This window comes from Ranitomeya variabilis, chromosome 5 (genome assembly GCF_051348905.1).
Source record: "Ranitomeya variabilis isolate aRanVar5 chromosome 5, aRanVar5.hap1, whole genome shotgun sequence".
Classification (NCBI taxonomy): Eukaryota; Metazoa; Chordata; class Amphibia; order Anura; family Dendrobatidae; genus Ranitomeya; species Ranitomeya variabilis.
Genome location: NC_135236.1, coordinates 325866272 through 325891406, shown reverse-complemented (window position 1 = coordinate 325891406; position 25135 = coordinate 325866272). Strand labels below are relative to the sequence as shown.

At 41.7% G+C, this 25135-nt stretch overlaps 1 protein-coding gene and 1 pseudogene across 5 annotated transcripts in view; one reads left to right on the top strand and one right to left on the bottom strand.

Moving 5' to 3' along the window:
• Window positions 1–25135, bottom strand: part of CACNA2D1 (calcium voltage-gated channel auxiliary subunit alpha2delta 1) — a 1329605-nt gene that overhangs the window by 3523 nt on the left and 1300947 nt on the right. For 4 of the 5 annotated variants that reach the window (XM_077264669.1, XM_077264672.1, XM_077264671.1 and 1 more), the window contains 3 exons: window positions 11594–11723; window positions 9824–9936; window positions 8325–8407 (listed from right to left, as the gene is read on the bottom strand). In XM_077264669.1, coding sequence (XP_077120784.1) covers window positions 8325–8407; window positions 9824–9936; window positions 11594–11723 — 326 coding nt within the window. Of the gene's footprint in view, window positions 1–2709; window positions 2775–8324; window positions 8408–9823; window positions 9937–11593; window positions 11724–25135 lie in introns of all 5 variants that reach the window. The other variant, XM_077264670.1, reaches the window with a different exon arrangement.
• On the top strand, window positions 14278–14615 carry LOC143777289 (18S ribosomal RNA; annotated as a pseudogene).

Below are 25135 nucleotides of genomic sequence, written 5' to 3'. Positions count from 1 at the left end.
GGTAAAAAAAGATAAATATGGCGTTCACTAGTGTTGAGCATTCTAGGAATTTAGGACCTTCCATGACGTCGCGGCTTGTGATTGGTCGCGTGGGGGTCACATGAGCGGCACGTGACCAATCAGAAGCCGTGACGTCATGGAAGGTGCTGAACATGCTCATTTTAAGCAAAGCAGGCTGCCGGTTAACAGCGGTAAGGTGCAGGGGCCTCCGGACGGGTGACTATATCAATATTTTTTATTTTAATTCTTTATTTTACACATTAATATGGATCCCAGGGCCTGAAGGAGAGTTTCCTCTCCTTCAGACCCTGGGAACCATCAGGATACCTTCCGATACTTGGTGTCCCATTGACTTGTATTGGTATCGGGTATCGGCGATATCCGATACTTTTCGGGTATCGGCCGATACTATCCGATACCAATACTTTCAAGTATCGGACGGTATCGCTCAACACTAGCGTTCACCAACAATTAAAATGACTAAAGTTCAATTAAAACATAGCAAGGAGGCATATGGAAATACCACATATGGACAATAGCCGTTACACACTAAACATGCAGTTTTTCTTGGTCCTCTATCCCAGGACAAGGAAGAAGCTTGTGCTAAGTACAAAACAGCTGCTGTCTATATGTGATGCATCCAAATGCTTCTTCGCTATGTTTTAATGCAATTGGAATATAATGAAAAGATTTTAATTATTGGAGAGTGCCACATTTATCGTCCTATCAGGAAGAAGCTATAATAATAGAAGATAATAGATAATAATAACACTGGTCAACAGCATTTTTGGTGCCAAAGATATTTCATCGAATTTGGGGTATTTTTGGGGTGCTGATTCTGAATATGTCATCAGTTTTGCCAGATTGGCTCAAGTTTTTGAGATTTTTGGTATCTTATTTATAGCACTTGTTGGTAAATGCGACGCATCATCTCATTAATTTCTTTGGATTAGTACTTGAACTGAGCAGTTCTCAATATAGTTTTGTGTTAATTAGTGTTCTAAAAGTTTGTTCATAGCTTGATTTTTGCACTAACTTTATGTTGTTGTCTGTTTTCCAGTGAAAAGCATGAACTCATCAAGAAGAAGTTGTCTTAACGATCCAGACTCATTCTGTTACATTTGTGGTGAATACACACTGCCAAAACATAGAAGAAACATAACAGACTTCGTAAAAAAAGTGTATTTTGCCTATTTTGGGGTTATGCTTGGGGACCAAGACAAGTTTTGGGCACCACACATAGTGTGCAAAGCATGTATCGAATTATTACGAAAATGGAGCAAAGGACAAAGAAAAAGCTTCAAATTTGGTGTTCCAATGGTGTGGAGAGAGCCAAAAAATCATCATGATGACTGTTATTTCTGGTAAACACAGGTACAGGCACATCTTCACAATGAGGGACAGGCCTTCTTGCAGATTCCATGTTACTCCCATTTTCGTTTCTTATGCTTATTGAATCCTTGCACTTGCACTGCGCAGAAATAACAGTCATCATGATGATTTTTTGGCTCTCTCCACACCATTGGAACACCAAATTTGAAGCTTTTTCTTTGTCCTTTGCTCCATTTTCGTAATAATTCGATACATGCTTTGCACACTATGTGTGGTGCCCAAAACTTGTCTTGGTCCCCAAGCATAACCCCAAAATAGGCAAAATACACTTTTTTTTTTACGAAGTCTGTTATGTTTCTTCTATGTTTTGGCAGTGTGTATTCACCACAAATGTAACAGAATGAGTCTGGATCGTTAAGACAACTTCTTCTTGATGAGTTCATGCTTTTCACTGGAAAACAGACAACAACATAAAGTTAGTGCAAAAAATCAAGCTATGAACAAACTTTTAGAACACTAATTAACACAAAACTATATTGAGAACTGCTCAGTTCAAGTACTAATCCAAAGAAATTAATGAGATGATGCGTCGCATTTACCAACAAGTGCTATAAATAAGATACCAAAAATCTCAAAAACTTGAGCCAATCTGGCAAAACTGATGACATATTCAGAATCAGCACCCCAAAAATACCCCAAATTCATTAAAATATTTTGGACACCAGAAAAAAAAATTTTTTTGTTGACCTGTGTAATAGATGACTGAAAAATACAAATACAAAAAATTGCTACCACTTTGTTGACATTATTGTTCTCCTTAACTTGTATAAATCATACTTTTTGCCTTGGACTTTATAGCCATGGCATTGAAAATGTATGTTGAAAATTTATATCACCTGCAATATAGCAGTAACAGGTTTGGTTGCAGTCAGACACAGCCATGCAAGCCATTTATAACTAACTGTGCTCTATCTTTCAGCTTATACTGTTTCTATACATCTGGGCCAGCGAGATCATTTTTTTGTACCCTAACTGATTAAAATTGATGTCAAAACAGCATCATATGTCATCCGACCTTTTTCACCAGTTTCTACAGCAAAACTGATGAGCTGGATTAAGAAAAAAATGTAACATTGTAGCCCTGGATACATGTGAATGATCCCATTTCAAATTATGGAATCTGTTCTCAAATCAGTTTTCCCTCAATGTTTCATTGCCATCCTAGAGTGGAAAAAACTGGAGTAATAAAAGTTCATAATAACCGATAAGGCATCTCCTACAAAGTGAAGTGATATCAACCCAGAAATGTCCTAATCTCTAATTGTCAAATACTTAGAAGTTATTGTAAAATCTATCACATAATCCCCCGATACTTGCAGTAAAATGAAGAAAGGAGAAGTCATCACAGAAGAAGCAGCATTCACTGTGCATAAAGGCTCATCCTATCATTTATAGGCAAGGCAGAATGGAGAACAAAAAGGAAGCATAAAGAAAGACAATCACATTGATTTATCATGCAGTTGGCAAGCAGTTAGAGGAGTGGAACAATTTACTCAGGGCAAACACTCAAAATACTAAACAAAAATTACTCAAAATTCATAAAATAACAAAATGCACAAGTGCTAAATAAAAAAGATAACGTACTTTCACACAACAATTTATAGAACCAAAACCACCAATGTTCTGTAGAGTTCTGTAGAGTAGTATCTGTTCAACAGAATAGTTAGCATTTTAATGTAATCTAAGTGTTGTGAAAAATAAAACATTTTCTTTTTTATTAAATGTAGCTATGAGAACATTACAAACTTCTATCTAATAGTATATACTGTCATATTTATTTTCCAAATACACTATATTAAAAGGAATCTGTCACCAGTTGTTTGCTATGTAATCTAAGATAGGCCTATGACGCTGATTCCCTCACTTCCTGTTAATTACTTAACTGTATGAAGGTGGAGACAGTGACTCCAGCACTGATTGGGCACTAGGCTCACGTGTCATAACAACTGCTTGGGAGTCTTGGGAACATGAATGCCGATACCATTGGAGGCATAGCACAGGAGGTGAGTATAAGCTTTTTTTAACTTATCAGGACAAAGTGTGGCGTATGAGAAGAGGTTGTTCATGTAGTGCACAACTTCTTTAATATATTTTCATTGATGTACTACATGAAAACATATTCAAGATGCTTCTCCTCCCTAGGTCTAACACATTCGTAAATGTTATAGGTAAAAAAAGTACTTCTGAAGGGGCATGGTGGAGTGCGACGCACCTTATTCATTAGGAGGCACACATCTTTTAATGAATCAGGTGAGGCATGAAGTGGCAGATGCCTCTCCACAAATTTTCCACCGACTTAATGAGAAGTGGGGTCACCATACCCTGTCACAGCTCTCCCAAACTTGGCCCACTATGTTGGAGCTGAGGGAAAATGGTGTGAAAATACCAAAAGCACATATTTTTTTGTGAAGCCAAAAATGATGCAACTTTTCAAAGCTTTTTAAACCAGTTTTATGGCTAAAAGTTTTGATGAATCAGGGCCATATTGTTTCTCACTGCCCTAGTGTCTGTGGATACCAAGATTTTGTAAGCACGCCAGGCAATAAATTATAACATAATTATAAGAACAAAAAAACCCTTGTAAATATTGTTCACATCTAAAGCAGGTATTGCACTCCTGTGGTAAATACTATTACCTAAGCCTCACATCAAAGAGTTTGCATGTCATGAATCCGTTGCAATGATATTTTCATGATAAAAAAATAAGATAATGGAGATCTGTTGTCTCTTGTTTACTAATTTCTGGTCACCACATTGACCATATGCTTCAATGGAGAAGTGTTTGCACTAGTGTTGAGCGATACCGTCCGATACTTGAAAGTATCGGTATCGGAAAGTATCGGCCGATACCGGCAAAATATCGGATCCAATCCGATACCGATACCCGATACCAATACAAGTCAATGGGACTCAAGTATCGGACGGTATTCCTGATGGTTCCCAGGGTCTGAAGGAGAGGAAACTCTCCTTCAGGCCCTGGGAACCATATAAATGTGTAAAAGAAAGAATTAAAATAAAAAATATCGCTATACTCACCTGTCCGACGCAGCCGGGACTTCAGCGAGGGAACCGGCAGCGTTGTTTGTTTAAAATTCGCGCTATTACTTGGTTACGTGAATTCCCGGCTTGTGATTGGTCAGGTCGGCCATGTTGCCGGGACGCGGACCAATCACAGCAAGCCGTGACGAAATTACGTCACGGCTTGCTGTGATTGGTCCGCGTCCCGGCAATATGGCCGCCCTGACCAATCACAAGCCGTGACGTCACGGGAGGCTGGACACGCGCTCATTTTAAAATGGGCGCGTGTCCAGCCTCCCGTGACGTCACGGCTTGTGATTGGTTGCGCCGCGGTCAACCAATCACAAGCCGGGAGGCTGGACGCGCTCATTTTAAAATGGGCGCGTGTCCAGCCTCCCGTGACGTCACGGCTTGTGATTGGTTGCGCCGCGGTCAACCAATCACAAGCCGGGAGGCTGGACGCGCTCATTTTAAAATGGGCACGTGTCCAGCCTCCCGTGACGTCACGGCTTGTGATTGGTTGCGCCGCGGTCAACCAATCACAAGCCGGGAGGCTGGACGCGCTCATTTTAAAATGGGCGCGTGTCCAGCCTCCCGTGACGTCACGGCTTGTGATTGGTCAGGGCGGCCATATTGCCGGGACGCGGACCAATCACAGCAAGCCGTGACGTAATTTCGTCACGGCTTGCTGTGATTGGTCCGCGTCCCGGCAACATGGCCGACCTGACCAATCACAAGCCGGGAATTCACGTAACCAAGTAATAGCGCGAATTTTAAACAAACAACGCTGCCGGTTCCCTCGCTGAAGTCCCGGCTGCGTCGGACAGGTGAGTATAGCGATATTTTTTATTTTAATTCTCTCTTTTACACATTTTAACATTAATGTTGTTGCGATACCCGATATCCGATACCACAAGAGTATCGGAATCCCGGTATCGGAATTCCGATACAGCAAGTATCGGCCGATACCCGATACTTGCAGCATCGGAATGCTCAACACTAGTTTGCACTAAATGATTTACAGTAAATTCAAGCACTTTATTAAGATAATGCAGTGGCTGTTCTTAGGCAAAAACAGCAAAACGATTGCCATTCCATTCTCTGCCAGTTAGGGGTCTCAGTTTTGTGGTTAACACTAATTGGGCATTTATAGCATATCGGTGGGATATCAATAAATGCCTGGACTAAGAATTTACACTCAAAATTCCTATCACATATTCCACCAGGTGAACTGGTGTGCTACCCTATATTTTACATTCAACAATGAATGATTGAGCTGATGTAATAATTCATATTAGAATAGGAAAACAATATGGAACCTTTATTACAAAGAGACTCGATTATGCTTTCAAACAAGGTGTCAAAATTAATTTTCAGCAGTTATTTAAAATATTGCCACATACATTCATTTTTTAACCCCTTCATGACCCCAGCTTTTTTCTGTTTTGCATTTTCGTTTTTCGTTCCCCTCCTTCCCAGAGCCATAACTTTTTTAATTTTCTGTCAATATGGCCATGTGAGGGCTTATTTTTTGTGGGACAAGTTGTACTTTTGAATGACATCATTGGCTTTAGCATGTCGGGTACTAGAAAACAGGAAAAAAAATTCCAAGTGCGGTGAAATTACAAAAAAAGTGCAATCCCACACTTGTTTTTTGTTTGGCTTTTTTACTAGGTTCACTAAATGCTAAAACTGACCTGAAATTATGATTCTCCAGGTCATTCCAGGTTCATAGACACCAAACATGTCTAGCTTATTTTTTATCTAAGTTGTAAAAAAAAATTCCAAACTTTGCTAAAAAAAAAATTGTGCCATTTTCCGATACCTGTAGCGTCTCCAATTTTCATGATCTGGGATCAGGTGAGGGCTTATTTTTTTGTGTGCCTTGCTAACGTATTTAATGATACCATTTTGGTGCAGATCTGTTCTTTTGATCGCCCGTTATTGTATTTTAATGCAATGTCGCGTCGACCAAAAAAACGTAATTCTGGCGTTTCATTTTTTTTTCTCGGTACACCATTTAGCGATCAGGCTAATCCTTTATTTATTGATCGATCGGGCGATTCTGAACTCAGTGATACCAAATATGTGTATGTTTGATTTTATTTTTATTGTTTTATTTTGAATGGGGCGAAAGGGGTGTGATTTAAACTTTTATTTTTTTTATTTTTTCATATGTTTTAAAACTTTTTTTTTTACTTTTGCCATGCTTCAATAGCCTCCATAGGAGGGTAGAATCTGGGACAACTTGACCGCCTCTGCTACATAGGAGCAAAGCTCAGATCGCTCCTATGTAGTAGAATTACAGGCTTGCAATGAGCGCTAACCACAGGGTGGCGCTCATAACAGTCCGGCATCAACAACCATAGAGATCTTTAATAGACCTCTGGTTGTTATGCCGCGCATCTCTGACCCCCAATCACGTAATGGGGGTCAGCGATGCGCTCATTTCTGGCCCGATGGCCGGAAGCGCTAGTTAAATGCCGCTGTCATCGTTTGACAGCAGCATTTAATTAGTTAATAGCGGCGGGTGGATCTCGATTCCACCCAGCGCTATTACGGGGACATGTCAACTGTACATAACAGCTGACATGTCCCGGCTTTGATGCGGGCTCACTGCCGGAGCCCGCATCAAAGCAGGGGATCTGACATTGGATGTTCTATCCCGTCTGAGGTCAGAAAGGGGTTAAATATCAAAGAAATATAAAATGTTTCAAATATTGTGGTATCCAGCTGGACTGCTTAAGTCAGCTATTCTATGTATTCAAATCTTTATTTGTTGTGTGAAAGTAAAGTTCCATGATATGTGGTAATCATATATATGCAAATGATAAAGGGCAAATTAAATATGAAAATAATTACATGCAGAACATAAAGTGATGCACAAAATACTATATAAAGAATGTATAAACTGACTTTTTAGAATAAAGAAAATTTCACATTTAGCAACAAAGAGGTATAAGAAATAACTGATGAATTGATGAGAATATTATATTTTATATACCGTATTTTTCGCTTTGTAAGATGCTCGTGGACTAAAAGATGCACCCCAAAATTTGAGGTGAAGATAGGAAAAAACTTTATTTTAAATAAAATGGTTGTGGTTCTTATAATCCATGCGTCTTATTGCTTACAGGCGGTGGTGGCTGTGGTGAAACGGAGTCCCAGGGTCGCTGCTGAAGGAGGTAGGAGTTGAGCATTGCTGCAGGCCGCAGGCTGATATAAGGCGGTTTGCAAGTGTCCTGTGCTGCGTAGGGCTCCTGTGCTGTGGGGGGCTCCTGTGCTGTGGGGGTGTCTCCGGTGATGCTGGTGCCTCTGGTGTTGTGGCAGGGCTCTGCCAACATTTTGTGAAAGACCAGAACCCCCCAGCATTTCGTTCATGCTTTCCTGTGCAGTGGACTTTGGGAAAATGGCTGCCGGGAGGCGGCGCATGCACAGATGAAGATCTCGGCACCAAGATCTCGGCCGATGAGATTTCAGCACTGAGATCTCATCTCTCGAGATCTTGGTCCCGAGATCTCCATCTGCGCATGCGCTGCCTCCGGCAGCCATTTTCCCAACACCACCACACAGGAGGAAGCCACGGAACTGCCGGGGGGCTCTGGCCTTTCATAAAATATCGGCAGAGCCCCCCACAGTGGCTGACACCCTGGGCAGTGGCAGCAGTGGCACACACCCTCTCATCCCAGCCTGCAACGGTACCTGTAAGCGGTATGTCAGCATTGTAAGACACACTCCCATTTCCCCCCAAATTTTGGGAAAAAAGTCTGTCTTACAAAGCGAAAAATACGGTAAATACAGTAAAGTATTTCTGCAGGCAAACTATATTATCTGTGTCCACATCCCACATTTTCAGGTAAAACCATTTTTATTATTCTTTTCAGTAAGATATCTCAATCAGAAATAGGACTTACCATGTCATCTTGATCAAAACAAGCATCTGGACCTTTTCTGTATCTTGGATTCTGAGCAAGCAGGCATGGGTCTGGTCCATCAGCTTTAATCTTCCGTCAGGGAAAAGATTGGCAATGCATTTCAAATTTTCAGTAAAAACATATTTAAAGGGAATCTGTCACCAGGTTTTTGCTACCTCATCTGACAAAAAAGCTGAATCTAACAATGTATCACTTAGATTACTGGGTGCAGCCATTCTAGAGTTTTTAAGTTTAGTAATGCAGCAGAGCTGAGGAAGCTAACCCCGCCCACACCAGGCACTGTTTGCACAATGTCTATAGGCAGTGAGGTGCTTTTACCAGAAGGGGACAGAGTCAGACTTGGGCTCATTGGCTGCCATGTCCCAGCAATGATAATCTCCTGGAGGTAAAACAATAATTGGAAATAAGCAACAGCATTGAGCTTGATAAGGAAAGCATAGCTGAAATCTGTGTTTTAACTCCTACGGCATGCTCAGACTACATAGTAAAACCTGGTGACAGATCCCTTTAATGCAAACAAAATGTACTAATCAAGTGGCTTAGGATAGGCCATCAATATCAGACTAATGAGGGTCAAACATCCCAGCACCCCCACTAATCAGTTTACTAGCATTGCAAATCACTGCTGCTCCATCCTATTCAAGTAAATATATCTAAGTTACAATATCAGAGAATGCTGCTTTTAAAATCAGAGACCTGTGCCTGGTAAACAATGAATTGGAAGTGACACACAATTTCAATCACATAAGTATGCCCAATCCATAGAAAAAAAATATTCTAGTCCTAAGTAACACTGACATATTACTGCATTACGGTGATGTATATCTATGAGTTGTGTTTTATCTACTAACAAATGTAATAATTACTGTTATCTTACAAACCTAAAGAAGTTACCACAAATAACATGTCCTGTCCTTATCTCCATACGGCAATTCATTAAATGGGATGTTTGGGACATTTTTAACATTTGACATGAGCTCTTACATGCAGGATCCACAAAGCGTATAATTTGCAACTGCTAGGATTCTCTAGCTTCCAAAATCCCCATGCTTGTCATGTGACCAATTCATATAGGATTTCCATATTGCTGACCAAAAACCAAACTATCTTTTCAAATTCTCTCAATGGTCTCAATGGAAAGAAGATAAGAAAGCAGTTGGCACATGATTGGCAGTATAAACATTACGTTCCATGGGGTGAAAAGATCTTTTGTGCTACACAAAAGATTATTGTTCTCAGAAGCACGTTGTCATAAATGTGTGCTGTTGAAAACAATGTCAGCCTACAACCACCGAATAATTTATTACAGACCATTCAGCGAGCATCCCAAGCAGGGTTGGCCTGTATAAACAGGGTACTAAATAACCACCAACTCATTAACATGTTCCGTACGGCGGTCATTTAACACTCTGCATCGCCTAGTGTAAATTGACCATTGCATAGACATAAAAACAATAGTTTTTTGGTATAAAGGATACAACGTTGTTCTGCCTGTATTAGTGGCTGCTGGTCACAGAGCTCGCACGTGTGTGGGTTATCAGCAATTATGAATAATAAATTGGTGTTGAGAATCTTTTCAACGTGATAAATTCTGGAAGAATTGGATGGTTAGTTTAGTTATCAATTACAGAGCTAAGCACAGCTAAATGTTATTATTATATGTTACTGCCCAAAACTACACCGATTTACAAGAACTATACCAAAAATACTTTAATCCAAAGGGTTTTCTGGGTCAGACATGATTTTCGTCATGCACTGTATCATGTTGAATCTTAGCAGTGTGTAAAATACAAATTTTGGGGGCTCATGAACACCACAGTATTTTCAGTCTGAGAGCTATCTGTTAAAGAAACAGATTGCATTCGGACCAATGTTATTCAATAATACAGTGCCGATGAATGTTTGTTTTCACTGTCCGAATCTGTATGTGAAAAAAATTGCATCACGCTCGATTTTCTCCTGGAAATCAGACAAGATTCCACTATTCAAGTTCATGGGTGGAAAAAAAAATTGGATGGCACACTTTTTTATGGATACACTGCAATTCTGTAACATGGAAAACTGTAAATGGTCTTGTAAATGATAAATAGTTGCTGCTGTAAAATACGAATGTGCACCGCCAGAGGCAGAAATTTTCCTGAAGCCCACCACTGGGAAATCAATGTACAGACAGTGCACTCTGCTCCTGCCTCACTGCTGAAATTTTATTGAAGCCCAGGGCCTGCAGCCTCACTCCGCTGGGACATCCCCTCTTCCCAGGCCAAGGCCTGCAGTACTGACCATGCCTCCTGTGACCCCGCTCCTAAGCTGTGGCAGCCCTGGTCAGCTACATTTGGACTATAAGGCGAACGCCCATTTTGATCTCAAATTTGAAAAAAAGTGTATCTTATAGTCTGAAAAATATGGTAATTTGCAATGCGGTTTGAATAATCTTAATTGTAAGTGTACAAAAAATTCTAAATAAAAGAACTTTAGCATTTTTACTCATTTCACTTAATTAATCCTAGTTTTCCTATTTGGAATTAGGTTTTTATTTGTCTGGAAAAGATTCAGTTAACTGCCTTAGTTATACAGTATATCGAAATAACCTGGACACAGTTTTTTGAGAATCTAAAGAGAGTCAACATCAAGGGCAAGAACCCCAAAAGTCCTCTTGGCTTTATGGCGCGGGTTGCCGGCTTGCATATTATGGCCAGAATATCAACTAATACCTTACATATATTTATATGTTTAGTTTTGCACGTATATTTTTTGCAAGGTGCAGTTGGGCCCAAATGGTTCTGTACACTGTGGCCTTTGTTCACACAGGATGCATTTTAGCACTGGGCAGCCCGCCATAGCACGTCATTAATAGGCTGGAGCCGGATGCTTTGCATTCCTTGTGTGAACACGCCACATACAGAGTATGTATCTCAGTGCATTGGTGTACACACGGCCAAACCCTGATTGAAGACTGGCTGTTTCATTAGGTATTGCACCTGTGCATTTGACATTTTATTTGGGTCCACTGCACCCTGCTTGTGCATTTGTATTGAGGCCTATTTAGACAGGTAAGCATCTCTGCCTGTTTTTGGTGTATTTTCTTGAATTTTTCCTTTTTTGGTGTTCTTTATGGTCAGCCTTGCATTTATGGTAAGCACTAACATTAGGTTTTACTGCTGAACCAAAAAAAAAGTTAATTTGTTGTCAAATGCCTTTATTGCTGCCAATAATACAATGTAGTCAACTAAAATAAACATTTTCATTACCTTGTGCAGTTGGCACATTCTAGATATCCACTAAGAGATCTGTTGTCATTTTCAAAGAAATATTGAGTTTGTTCCTTGATACAGCTTTGCTTTGCCAAATTTGCAGAAAACTCTTCCTCATCAAATTCAACTGTAAAACATGTATATTTTTAGAGAGTGTTAATAGTGCCTGTAAATTATGTTATGATAACTGCTGACAACTTCTCCTCAAAGATAATGATTTGTTTTTCTGTTTCATATTTTTAATATTTTACCAAATCAATAAAAAGGTACAACTAACTTGAAGAAACTAAGTTCCATAGAAAACAGGGGCTTCACAGCTACAAAAAAAGCCATCTCCTTTCAAGAGTTGCTTAAGACTTCCACACGCTCTGAAATGTTAACAGGAAATGTGGGCAATTTTGTCTCATTTTCATGAGTCAGGTATATTTTCACTTGCTCTTATGTTAACATTTCAGAGAATGTGGAAGCCAATTCTCTGTACCCACTAAAGTAGCATCAAAACAGCCTGTCCCTATAGTACACACTTGCCCCTGTGTAAGGTGCAGTATTATAATAATATATTTTCTGAACACTACTGGGCCCACAGTTGTAGATACAACATGTTAATTAATTCCAGAAAAAGCTGGCATTTTTTATCTGGGTATCCAGATTTGAAAAATTTACCAGAGAAAAAAAAATGATGGAGTATATGAGAAACCACAATTTTAAAGATGTTTCGGTTTTACAACAACTTGAGTATCTCTTTTGACTCGCAAAAAATATTCCTAAGGGAAGTTAAAAAGATAGACAAAAGAATATTGTAATCTCAATTTGTACAAGAGCATAATGCAAGTAGAAAACATCACACATAGATACCAGCGAAGGGAGCGCGAGTATGAAAAATGCCTATTTTGGGACACATTCCGATTAGATGTGCTCAGCCTTGGTCAATACAAGTGAAGTGAGTGAGGCAATGCACATCTAGTCATAATGAGGCCAGAAGAATACAAATTGGATACTCCCTTATCCAGAAGATGTGGTATGAGCAGACCATGTTCCGTGCACAGTCAAAAACAACCATTACACAGTACATAGCAGGGGCACATTTATTATCTCAGCACAGGAACATTTTTTAAACACATCCAATTGTGGAAATTATCATTATCCCAAGATGTATTGATCAAAATAAACTTTGTTCATGGGAAAATCCATTTACACTAACATAGCATAATAAAAAATAAAAAATAATCTTGAACCAGGAGGCAGAGGTCCAAGTGGAAGAGGATGTAGAGGTGAATATGGCAGTGTAGGTGTAAGAGTCGGAGAAGGAGATAGCCAACACGTTTTGTTTCTTTTTCCATTTTTTCTTTTTTTTTTTTTGTTTTATTCTTTCGGTTTTGTTTCTAAGAGGAGGTTTCAGGGGAAGATGCCAAAACATTGCGAATGGCAAATAGAACAAACAATCTGCAGTGAAGTACAAGAACGTCTGGGATGCGGTTGGTTTACTTCTCTAGTCAGCCAAAGGTATGGACAAATCCTGTGGGATCCACACCTGGTTCATTTTAATGAATGTGAGATTGCCCATATTTACTGTGGGATGTGGATGGGCCTGACTGTGCTAAACACACTTTTTGACAGTACACTTGACACAGGGCAGGCTAGCACCTCCAAGGCGTAAAGAGCAATACCAGGACATGTGTACAATTTGGAGACCCAGAAGTTAAAGGGGGCAGATCCATCATTCAGTATGTGGAGACATGTGAACACGTACCCTTCCACCATGATGTTTTAATGCCGCTTCCTGCTAATATGGACTGTGTTAGATGGTGGTGCCGGATGTTGTGGTGTGTGCTTAGGAAAAATTTCCACATTTCAGCCATGCTACCCCTCACTGCGCAGGCGACCTCTCACTGTGCTGGCAACTTCCTCCTCTGCTTTTGCCTTGTGCTTCCACTGAGCCCCCACTGGCAGGTGAGAATGCCATCAGTAATGCATCTACTAGCATGTGATTGTATTCCTGCACTTTCCTATCCTGATCCAGTGACAGAAGTAAGGATGGTACGTAGTAACTCGGTGGTCATTGCACAGGCACAGCAGCATGGCTCATCTGTGCCAGACTGCCCAGAGGAAAAAACAAGCTGTGGGAGGTGTACCATATGGGTTGTCTGTATCCTCAGCCACACTTGTGAAGCCTGTAAGCTGCTTTGAGTGCCACAGTGCTGTGAACACATTTCCTACTCATCCTCCATAACTGTACCCTAACTGTTGGTGCAGGATCCCAGCCTCCAAACCAGGTGTGGATAATTGTCCTGATAATTATGTGAATGATCCCTGTTCCTCTTCCTCTTTCCCTTGTGCCACTACCTCATCCATCATAGCGTGAAGCTTTTTTTCAAGGAAGCAAGTTGGATAGTAACACTGACGATAGGATCATCAGCACTTGCCATGTTCGTGGAGTACTAGAAGCAGCGCAACATGGCAAACATGTTCATGGTGGTAGGACATGAACAAAAAAGCCAGCCCCCCTTTCACAATCCCTGCACCTGTCCGCTGGTGGGTTGAGAACCAATACCGGTGGAGGCAGGTCTAAGCCTGACGAAAGTACTTAGGCACCCATACACTCACCCCTCTCCTGAGCGACCGTGTGCATCACCCTGGGTGCAGTGGGTGACAAAGCAGGATGGCCTTGGTGTCCTCTGAAGGCCAGTCACCTCACTCTCCCCATGCAAGGGGTGTTTGGGACTTGCCCAGATAGTGAGCCACTCTCCCTTCCGACCACTCCCCCATGCGGTATGGTCTCCCTTCCATGGTGACCACAGGTAATGGAGAATCAGGGTTCTATTCCAGAGATGGAGCCTAAAAAACAGCTCCACATCCAAAGAAGGCAGCAGTTGTGCCTGGGCAGGTGATGTTGTGAGACAAAATAACCATCCATGGCTCTTCAGAGGCTCTGTAATTGCAATGAGGACTTTAAATCCTTTAACAAGTATTGGAGGGCAACTCTGGTGCCAGTAGCTGCAGTAATTCCAGTTCCAGTAGCGTACACTAAAGTCTCCCACAAGTACCCCACATATATGGATGGTACAGTGAAACTGCGAATGGTCATCTAATGAGTTTAACCACATCTATTGAGGAACAGCACCTCCTGATATCACTAGCAGTTACCTGTGTAGGTAACATGCAACAGATGATCCACATATCGCAGTAGGAGTGAAGATTTTTCCTAGTGAATTCCTATTTCTTATAGTTTTTGTTAAATTAAGTGACAGCTATTATTGATCAACACCCCATAGTATGTGTTCTGCAGCTCAATTTAAAGTCTATGGTACTGACAGCGATAGTCAACGTCTGTTTATATTAGTACTTTGGATCTAGCTCCAGGATGCTTACTCAATCACCATTTAAACTCCTCCTACTGTATATATGGTTTTAAAGGTATGCAATCCTTGTGGTTGGACCACCAGCAATGTTGCATTTGTCACTTTTACAGTGGAAAGCTTAAGGATCGTATACCTTTTTAAACGGAACATCTATGGAAGAAAACACCATTCGGCTTGAAGCCAGTAAGTTTCCATTTTCTAGCCTTTACTATTTAGATTCTATCATATGTGGCTTCTGACTAGATATCTCACTTGCAGCAGTTGCAGGAAAGATATGTATATATGGCATCTATTAATATTATAGTATTTGTGTTGCCAGAGCCCATTGGACATAATTACACATTGGTTATTTTTATATAATAAAAGTTAAATTTTATTACACATTCTTTCCCTACCTTCTACCCTTCCCTATAACCTATCCATTAAAATTATTAGGCTTCTGCAATGCTTGCATAGTTTGGGTTCATCAAAGTAGAGGCTCAATATTCTTACTGATGGAAGGGGCTCCTTAAGCCAGTCTATATGAGCTAAAAATATATAATATATGGTCAGGGGTGATGAAAACTAGAAAAATAAATATCTGACACATTACAATTTAACTTTTATTTAAGATAAATTAATTATGTGCACACTAGAATGCAGTTCCATCAGCGCATGGACATGAAAGTATATAAGAAACAGAGTATATTACAGTAAAAAGTTTCTTATGAAAAATTACTGATAAATAATTGAATAAATAAAATAAAACTTATATGCTTAAGAAGTAGGTGAATATAGCGTCCCTAACACCTCTAATCAGATGAAGCACAGCCGTCACTCCGGGCCTGTACGCGCCGGGCGCAGCCTCCTCTTGCTTCAGTAGCATCCCTGGCACCTGCGCTGTAAGTTCGAAGGACAGCTCAACTGCGCATGCCCGGAAAAAAATACTTACAGCGCAGGCACCGGGGACGTTAATGAAGCAAGAGGAGGCGGCACCCGCCGCGCACAGGCCAGGAGTGACGGCTGTGCTGCGTCTGATTAGGGGGGAAAGACCCGCCCCGGGATGATTTCACGGTATGACGGGGCACATTTTATAAGCGTTTATTTCAGCGTGTGCAGGGAGCATAACTAAAAAGAGCTACCTTGTCAGAATGCAGCATTAGTACTGCACAAGGTGGCTCTTTTAGTTACAAATGCCTGAGGGGTGACAGGTTCTCTTTAAACACCCCAAGGAGCACTGTGCAAGCGATCATATTGAAATGGAAGGAGTATCATACCACTGAAAATCTACCAAGACCCAGCCATCCCTCTAAACTTTAATCTCAAACAAGGAGAAGACTGATCAGAGATGCAGCCAAGAGGCCCATGATCACTCTGGATGAACTGCAGACATCTACAGCTGAGGTGGGACAGTCTGTCAATAGGACAACAATCAGTCGCACACTGCACAAATCTGGCCTTTATGGAAGAGTAGCAAGAAGAAAGCCGTTTCTCAAAGATATCCATAAAAAGTGTTGTTTAATGTTTGCAACAAGCCACATGGGAGACACACCAAACATGTGGAAGAAGGTGCTCTGGTCAGATGAAACCAAAATTGAACTTTTTGGCAACAATGCCAAACGATATGTTTAGTGTAAAGGCAACACAGCTCATCACATCGAACACATCATCCCCACTGTCAAACATGGTGGTGGCAGCATCATGGTTTGGGTCTGCTTTTCTTCAGCAGGGACAGGAAAGATGGTTAAAATTGATGGGTAGATAGATGGAGCCAAATACAGGACCATTCGTGAAGAAAACCTGTTGGAGTCTGCAAAAGACCTGAGACTGAGATGGAGATTTGTCTTCCAACAAGACAATGATCCCAAACATAAAGCAAAATCCACAATTGAATGGTTCACAAATAAACATATCTGGGTGTTAGAATGGCCAAGTCAAAGTCCAGACCTCAATCCAATCGAGAATCTGTGGAAAGAGCTGAAAACTGCTGTTCACAAACGATCTCCATCAAACCTCATTGAGCTCTAGCTACTTGCCAAGGAAGACTGGGCAAGAATTTCCGACTCTCAATGTACAAAACTAGTAAGAGACATACCCCAAGCAACTTGCAGCTGTAATCGCAGCAAAAGGTGGCACAACAAAGTATTAACTTAAAGGGGCCGAATAATATTGCACACCCCACTTTTCAGTTTTTGAATTTCCACAAAAATTTAAAATAAGCAATAAATTTCGTTCAACTTCACAATTGTGTTCCACTTGTTGTTAATTCTTCACCAAAAATTTACATTTGGTATCTTTATGTTTGAAGCATGATATGTGGGAAAAGGTTGAAAAGTTCCAGGGGGCCGAATACTTTCACAAGGCACTGTAGCTCGTTTATCACAATGCCTCTCATCTGGCCTTGCACATCAACTCTAGCTGGCCCGTTGCACCCACAACAGTTTTATGTTTTTTTGAAGGCATATAAATAGTGATGTGGGTTCGGAGAAAAGCAAACTAAAGGATGTCAATTTGGTGATCAACAAAATGAGAATGCTAACCAGTATTGATTCCATGTATACAGTCCAAGCTGCTAAGGTCATATAGTAAGCCAGTATCTACTCGTGAATTACTACATGGAACACTAATTTGTAAGAAAATCTAAATTTGCTATTCGCAAACTTAGTCAATGAAATTAGGAATTCCATTCTTACATTGCAATAAAGAATTTTATTGTGGTTTCATTTTTCTAGCATTTGATGAGTTTTACAGTTTTAAAGGAATTAATCCAGTGGTGTTAATGACCTTGAAAAAATCAGTTGGCTTTAAATTGTAAATTTGGGTAATTTTTTTTACAGTCACAGTACAGTAACTAGAATACTAATGATCAAATGGTTTTATATCCCCAAGGCAGAAGACTTTCCCTGACACGTCTTCACTACATATTTCTTTATCCTTGAATTTTACTCACTATTGCCCTTTGGCTTTTTGTATACAGAATGAGTAGTTCTCCTTAGGTCTCTTACTGCAGCCAAGTGATATTATTACAAATTGCTCCAAGGATACAGTTTAAATCACCTACAGATTTGGCGCTTTGTAAGAACATATCAGGTTCATCAAATTTCAACATGTACTTTTGTGACCTTCACTTAACAGCTGCTTTGATTTCCTATACTACCTCATTGCAGTGAGGATTCTGTTATTTAAAAAAAAAAGTTATTAGGCTTAACATGTAAAATCTAAATTTTATTATGTTGTGTTCTGGCTAATGAATGTGTAGCTGAATAAAGTAGAGTCCTACATTTTGATAAAAGATAAAACTTTAGTTAGAAACTTATTCACACATGACTTCTACATATGAATATTATGCACAGTACAGTATGGAGTTTTCAAAATATTTAAAAATCTACTTTATATAATTAAGTGAATGTACACTAGACTACATTTATAGTGTATATTAGGCATATGTGGATACATATTATACTTTTCACATTTTAGAATAGAGTTGCCTGAATAGCTTTCAAATTAATTTTGTTACTAAAGAAATAGAGATACTAAATATGTTTCACGTTTAAGTCTAAAACTGCTTTACCTCACAAGTAAAGTCTACTGACCTATAGTGACTTCATCACAAGACAGAATAAAAGACACTGGAAAGATTTGTGATACCTTAGAGGAAAGTGTCTGTTAGATCATTATTTACTGGACCCTAGTCCACGGCAATAAATCATACCTCAGACAAAACAGATCTTACATATTGTGCATTGTCTGAAGCAAACATATTTTAGCCACTGACAGTAAAAGTAGTTTGTAGATTATACAGATGATGGCAACAATGATATTAAAGTGAACTTTAAATTCCATATGCAGAACAGGAGGTAAAGAATCTTGATCAAATTGCTTTTGTATGCATCCATGTGTACATAGTATTCAGCAATTTATATAAACTCGTTCTCCACCAGATTGAATCTTGAATTCATAAAGGATTTTTTTTTCAGTTACGGTAGTATATTGTGTATAGTCAAATAAATAAGGCAGCACACTGTAGCGCCAAAACTTGCAAACATGAAATATGAAAATTGAATTGCATTACTGCACTAGAAAGATTAAAAATTTAGAAAGTTTAGCGGATAAATTGGCCAATTCATGTGTACCTGGTAGCCACGATAAGGCATTTCTCATTCACCAGGACCTGACAATGCCTTAACTCTCTGAGAATAAAGTCTTCATCTGAATGGAAACTGTTATGATCTGGTGGCCTAAGAGCAGCATGGGATGTACTCTGGAGAAGGTGGTACCTGTACTGACCGCAGACCCTGAACCTAACACCGCAACTAGAAGTAGCCGTGGAATGTACCTAGCGCTCCCTAGACATCTCGACACAGCCGGAGGACTAATTACCCCTAGAGATAGAAAAGGGAAAACTATCTTGCCTCAGAGAAAATCCCCAAAGAACAGGAAGCCCCCCACAAATATTGACTGTGAGAGGAGAGGGAAAAAAACATACACAGACTAAAATGAGAATTTAGCAAAGGAGGCCACTTCTAGCTAAATAGAAAGGACAGGACAGAGTACTATGCGGTCAGTATTAAAACACTAGAAAATATCCACCACAGAAAATACAAAAACTCCACAACTAACTAAAGACATGGAGGGTATATCTGCATCTCCAGAGATACCAGCTTGGCTAAACAAATCCTTATACAGACCAAGCTGGACAAGACAAAACATGGAAAATAACTGAACAATAAGACCACAGCATGTGGACAGCAAAATCAAGGCCAGAACTTATCTTTGTTGAAAAGAACTGCAAAGCAGAAGAGACCAGGCAGGGATGTGAATCCTCCAGGAACAATGGACAACTGGCACTGACTAAAGGGTGAAGTAAGACTAAATAGCCCTGTCCAAATTGCAAAAAGTGAAAACACCTGATAAATGCTGTGATTCAGAGACAGCAGCGCTACCACTTACAACCACCGGAGGGAGCCCAAGAGCAGAATTCACAACAGGAAACCTAATGTGAGTCCTCTCTTAGACTAAAATCTTTCTCTCTGCGGAGGGGTAGTGGTCCTGCTGTGATTAAAACCACCTGTGGCTTAAAGGCGGAGTGCTCACTCAGAAGGCTAATGAATAGTGTTGAGCATTCCGATACTGCAAGTATCGGGTATCGGCCGATATTTGCTGTATCGGAATTTCCGATACCGAGATCCGATACTTTTGTGGTATCGGGTATCGGGTATCGCAACAACATTAATGTAATAATGTGTAAAAGAGAGAATTAAAATAAAAAATATTGCTATACTCACCTCTCCGACGCAGCCTGGACCTCAGCGAGGGAACCGGCAGCGTTGTTTGTTTAAATTTCGCGCTTTTACTTGGTTACGTGAAGTCCCGGCTTGTGATTGGTCAGGGCGGCCATGTTGCCGGGACGCGGACCAATCACAGCAAGCCGTGACGAAATTACGTCACGGCTTGCTGTGATTGGTCCGCGTCCCGGCAACATGGCCGCCATTAACCAATCACAAGACGTGACGTCACGGGAGGCTGGACATGCGCGTATTTTAAAAAGCGCGCGTGTCCAGCCTCCAGTGACGTCCCGGCTTATGATTGGTCACGGCGCCATGTTGCCGGGACGCGGACCAATCACAGCAAGCCGTGACGAAATTACGTCACGGCTTGCTGTGATTGGTCCGTGTCCCGGCAACATGGCCGCCATTAACCAATCACAAGACGTGACGTCACGGGAGGCTGGACATGCGCGTATTTTAAAAAGCGCGCGTGTCCAGCCTCCAGTGACGTCCCGGCTTATGATTGGTCACGGCGCCATGTTGCCGGGACGCGGACCAATCACAGCAAGCCGTGATGAAATTACGTCACGGCTTGCTGTGATTGGTCCACGTCCCGGCAACATGGCCGCCATTAACCAATCACAAGATGTGACGTCACGGGAGGCTCGACATGCGCGTATTTTAAAAAGCGCGCGTGTCCAGCCTCCAGTGACGTCCCGGCTTATGATTGGTCATGGCGCCATGTTGCCGGGACGCGGACCAATCACAGCAAGCCGTGACTAAATTACGTCACGGCTTGCTGTGATTGGTCCGCGTCCCGGCAACATGGCCGCCCTGACCAATCACAAGCCGGGACTTCACGTAACCAAGTAAAAGCGCGAATTTTAAACAAACAACGCTGCCGGTTCCCTCGCTGAGGTCCAGGCTGCGTCGGACAGGTGAGTATAGCAATATTTTTTATTTTAATTCTTTATTTTACACATTTATATGGATCGCAGGGTCTGAAGGAGAGTTTCCTCTCCTTCAGACCCTGGGAACCATCAGGATACCGTCCGATACTTGAGTCCCATTGACTTGTATTGGTATCGGGTATCGGTATCGGATTGGATCCGATACTTTGCCGGTATCGGCCGATACTTTCCGATACCGATACTTTCAAGTATCAGACGGTATCGCTCAACACTACTAATGAATACAAATTTAAAAAAACTGACCGTCGCATGCAAACAGACTAAGTGTGAACAGGTGCTGAACCTAGAGCGCAATTACAATTCAATTTTCATATTTCATGTTTGCAAGTTTTGGCGCTAGAGTGTGCTGCCTTACTTATTTGATTGTATATGAATTGGTGACTCTAGGTTCAACACACGTTCACACTTAGTCAATGTTTGGATATGAGGGTCAGTTTTGTGAAATTTGTATTCATTAGCCTTCTGACTGAGCACTCCTCCGCCTTTTAGCCACAGGTGTTTGTAATAACAGCAGTACCACTACACCTCTATAGAGAGAGAGATTTTAGTCTAAGAGAGGACTCACCTTAGATTCCTACTCAGATAAAGACTTTATTCTCAGAGAGGAAAGGCATTGTCAGGTCCTGGTAAAGGAGAAATGCCTTATTATGGCTACCAGGTACTCATGAATTGGCCAATGTATGTGCTAAACTTTCTCAATTTTTCACATTTCTAGTGCAGCAATGCAATTCAATTTTCATATTTCACGTTTGCAAGTTTTGGCGCTACAGTATGCTGCCTTATTTATTTGATTGTATATGAGTTGGTTACTCTAAGTTCATCACCTGTTCACACTTAGTCTATGTTTGGAAGTACCGGTCAGTTTTTTAAATTAGTATAGTAAAAAGCTTATTGTTTTTTAATTTCTTGAATATTTTTAAAAACTTCAGAAAAAAACCCTTTAACCCCTTCCCGACCTGTGACACAGCGTATGCATCATGAAAGTCGGTGCCAATCCGACCTGTGACGCATATGCTGTGTCACAGAATGATCACGTCCCTGCAGATCGGGTGAAAGGGTTAACTCCAATTTCACCCGATCTGCAGGGACAGCGGGAGTGGTACTTCAGCCCAGGGGGGGTGGCCTCACCCCCCCGTGGCTACGATCGCTCTGATTGGCTGTTGAAAGTGAAACAGCCAATCAGAGCGATTTGTAATATTTCACCTAAAAAACTGGTGAAATATTACAATCCAGCCATGGCCGATGCTGCAATATCATCGGCCATGGCTGTAAACACTTATATGACCCACCCCACCCCACCGATCGCCCCCCCAAGCCACCGATCTGTGCTCCGCCCCCCTCTGTCTTGTGCTCCACTCCCCCGTCCTCCTGTCCGCTCCCCCCGTGCTCCTATGCCACCCCCCCGTGCTCAGACGCCCCCCCCCCGTGCCCCGATCTCCACCCCCTTATACTTACCGAGGCTCCCGGTGTCTTTCCGTCTTCTCCATGGGCGCCGCCATCTTCCAAAACGGCGGGCGCATGTGCAGTGCGCCCGCCGAATCTGCCGGCCGGCAGATTCGTTACAAGTACATTTTTATCGTTGTGATAGATTCTATCACAGCGATCAAAATAAAAAAAAAAATAAATAAACCCCCCCCTTTATCACCCCCATAGGTAGGGACAATAATAAAATAAAGAAAATATTTTTTTTTCTTTTTCCACTAGGGTTAGGGTTAGAACTAGGGTTAGAACTAGGGGTAGGGTTAGGTTTAGGGGTAGGGTTAGGGTTAGGGGTAGGGTTAGGGTTATGGCATGTGCACACAGTGCGGATTTGGCTGCGGATCCGCAGCGGATTGGCAGCGGATCCGCAGCGGTTTGGCCGCGGATCCGCAGCAGATTGGCCGCGGATCCGCAGCGGATTGGCCGCGGATCCGCAGCGTATTGGCCGCTGCAAATTCGTAGCAGTTTTCCATCAAGTTTACAGTACCATGTACACCTATGGAAAACCAAATCCGCTGTGCCCATGGTGCGGAAAATTCCGTGCAGAAACGCTGCGTTGTATTTTCCGCAGCATGTCAATTCTTTGTGCGGATTCCGCAGCGTTTTACACCTGTTCCTCAATAGGAATCCGCAGGTGAAATCCGCACAAAAAAACACTGTAAATCCGCTGTAAATCCGCAGGTAAAACGCAGTGCCTTTTACCTGCAGATTTTTCAAAAATCGTGCGGAAAAATCTCACACGAATCCGCAACGTGGGCACATAGCCTTAGGGTTAGGGTTGGAATTAGGGCTAGGGTTGGAAATAGGGTTAAGATTAGGCTTGTGGTTAGGGTTACGGATAGGGTTAGGGGTGTGTTGGGGTTACAGTTGTGGTTAGGGTTGGGATTAGGGTTAGGGTTGGGATTAGGGTTAGGATTAGGGTTAGGGTTGGAATTAGGGTTACGGGTGTGTTGGGGTTAGGGTTGTGGTTAGGGGTGTGTTGGGGTTAGGGTTGTGATTAGGGTTATGGCTACAGTTGGGATTAGGAATAGGGGTGTGTTGGGGTTAGTGTTGGAGTTAGAATTGAGGGGTTTCCACTGCTTAGGCACATCAGGGGTCTCCAAACGCAACATGGCGCCACCATTGATTCCAGCCAATCTTGCGTTCAAAAAGTCAAATGGTGCTCCCTCCCTTCCAAGCCCCGACGTGCGCCCAAACAGTGGTTTACCCCCACATATGGGGTACCAGCGTACTCAGGACAAACTGGGCAACAACTGTTGGGGTCCAATTTCTCCTGTTACCCTTGCAAAAATAAAAAATTACTTGCTAAAACATAATTTTTGAGGAAAGAACTATTATTTTTTATTTTCACGGCTCTGCGTTATAAACTTCTGTGAAGCACTTAGGGGTTCAAAGTGCTCACCACACATCTAGATAAGTTCCTTGGGGGGTCTAGTTTCCAAAATAGGGTCACTTGTGGGGTGTTTCTACTGTTTAGGCACATCAGGGGCTCTGCAAATGCAACGTGACGCCCGCAGACCATTCCATCAAAGTCTGCATTTCAAATGTCACTACTTCCCTTCCGAGCCCTGACGTGCGCCCAAACAGTGGTTTACCCCCACATATGGGGTACCAGAATACTCACAACAAACTGGGCAACAAATATTGGGGCCCAACTTCTCCTGTTACCCTTGTGAAAATAAAAAATTGCTTGCTAAAACATCTTTTTTGAGGAAAGAAAAATGATTTTTTATTTTCACGGCTCCGCATTGTAAACTTCTGTGAAGCACTTGGGGGTTCAAAGTGCTCACCACACATCTAGATAAGTTCCTTGGGGGGTCTAGTTTCCAAAATGGGGTCACTTGTGGGGTGTTTCTACTGTTTAGGCACATCAGGGGCTCTGCAAATGCAACGTGATGCCCGCAGACCATTCCATCAAAGTCTGCATTTCAAATGTCACTACTTCCCTTCCGAGCCCTGACGTGCGCCCAAACAGTGGTTTACCCCCACATATGGGGTACCAGCATACTCACAACAAACTGGGCAACAAATATTGGTGCCCAATTTCTCCTGTTACCCTTGTGAAAATAAAAAATTGCTTGCTAAAACATCTTTTTTGAGGAAAGAAAAATGATTTTTTATTTTCACGGCTCTGCATTGTAAACTTCTGTGAAGCACTTGGGGGTTGAACGTGCTCATCACACATCTAGATAAGTTCCTTGGGGGGTCTAGTTTCCAAAATGGGGTCACTTGTGGGGTGTTTCTACTGTTTAGGCACATCAGGGGCTCTGCAAATGCAATGTGACGCCCGCAGACCATTCCATCAAAGTCTGCATTTCAAATGTCACTACTTCCCTTCCGAGCCCTGACGTGTGCCCAAACAGTTGTTTACCCCCAAATATGGGGTATCAGCGTACTCACAACAAACTGGGCAACAAATATTGGGGCCAAGTTTCTCCTGTTACCCTTGTTAAAATAAAAAATTGCTTGCTAAAACATCTTTTT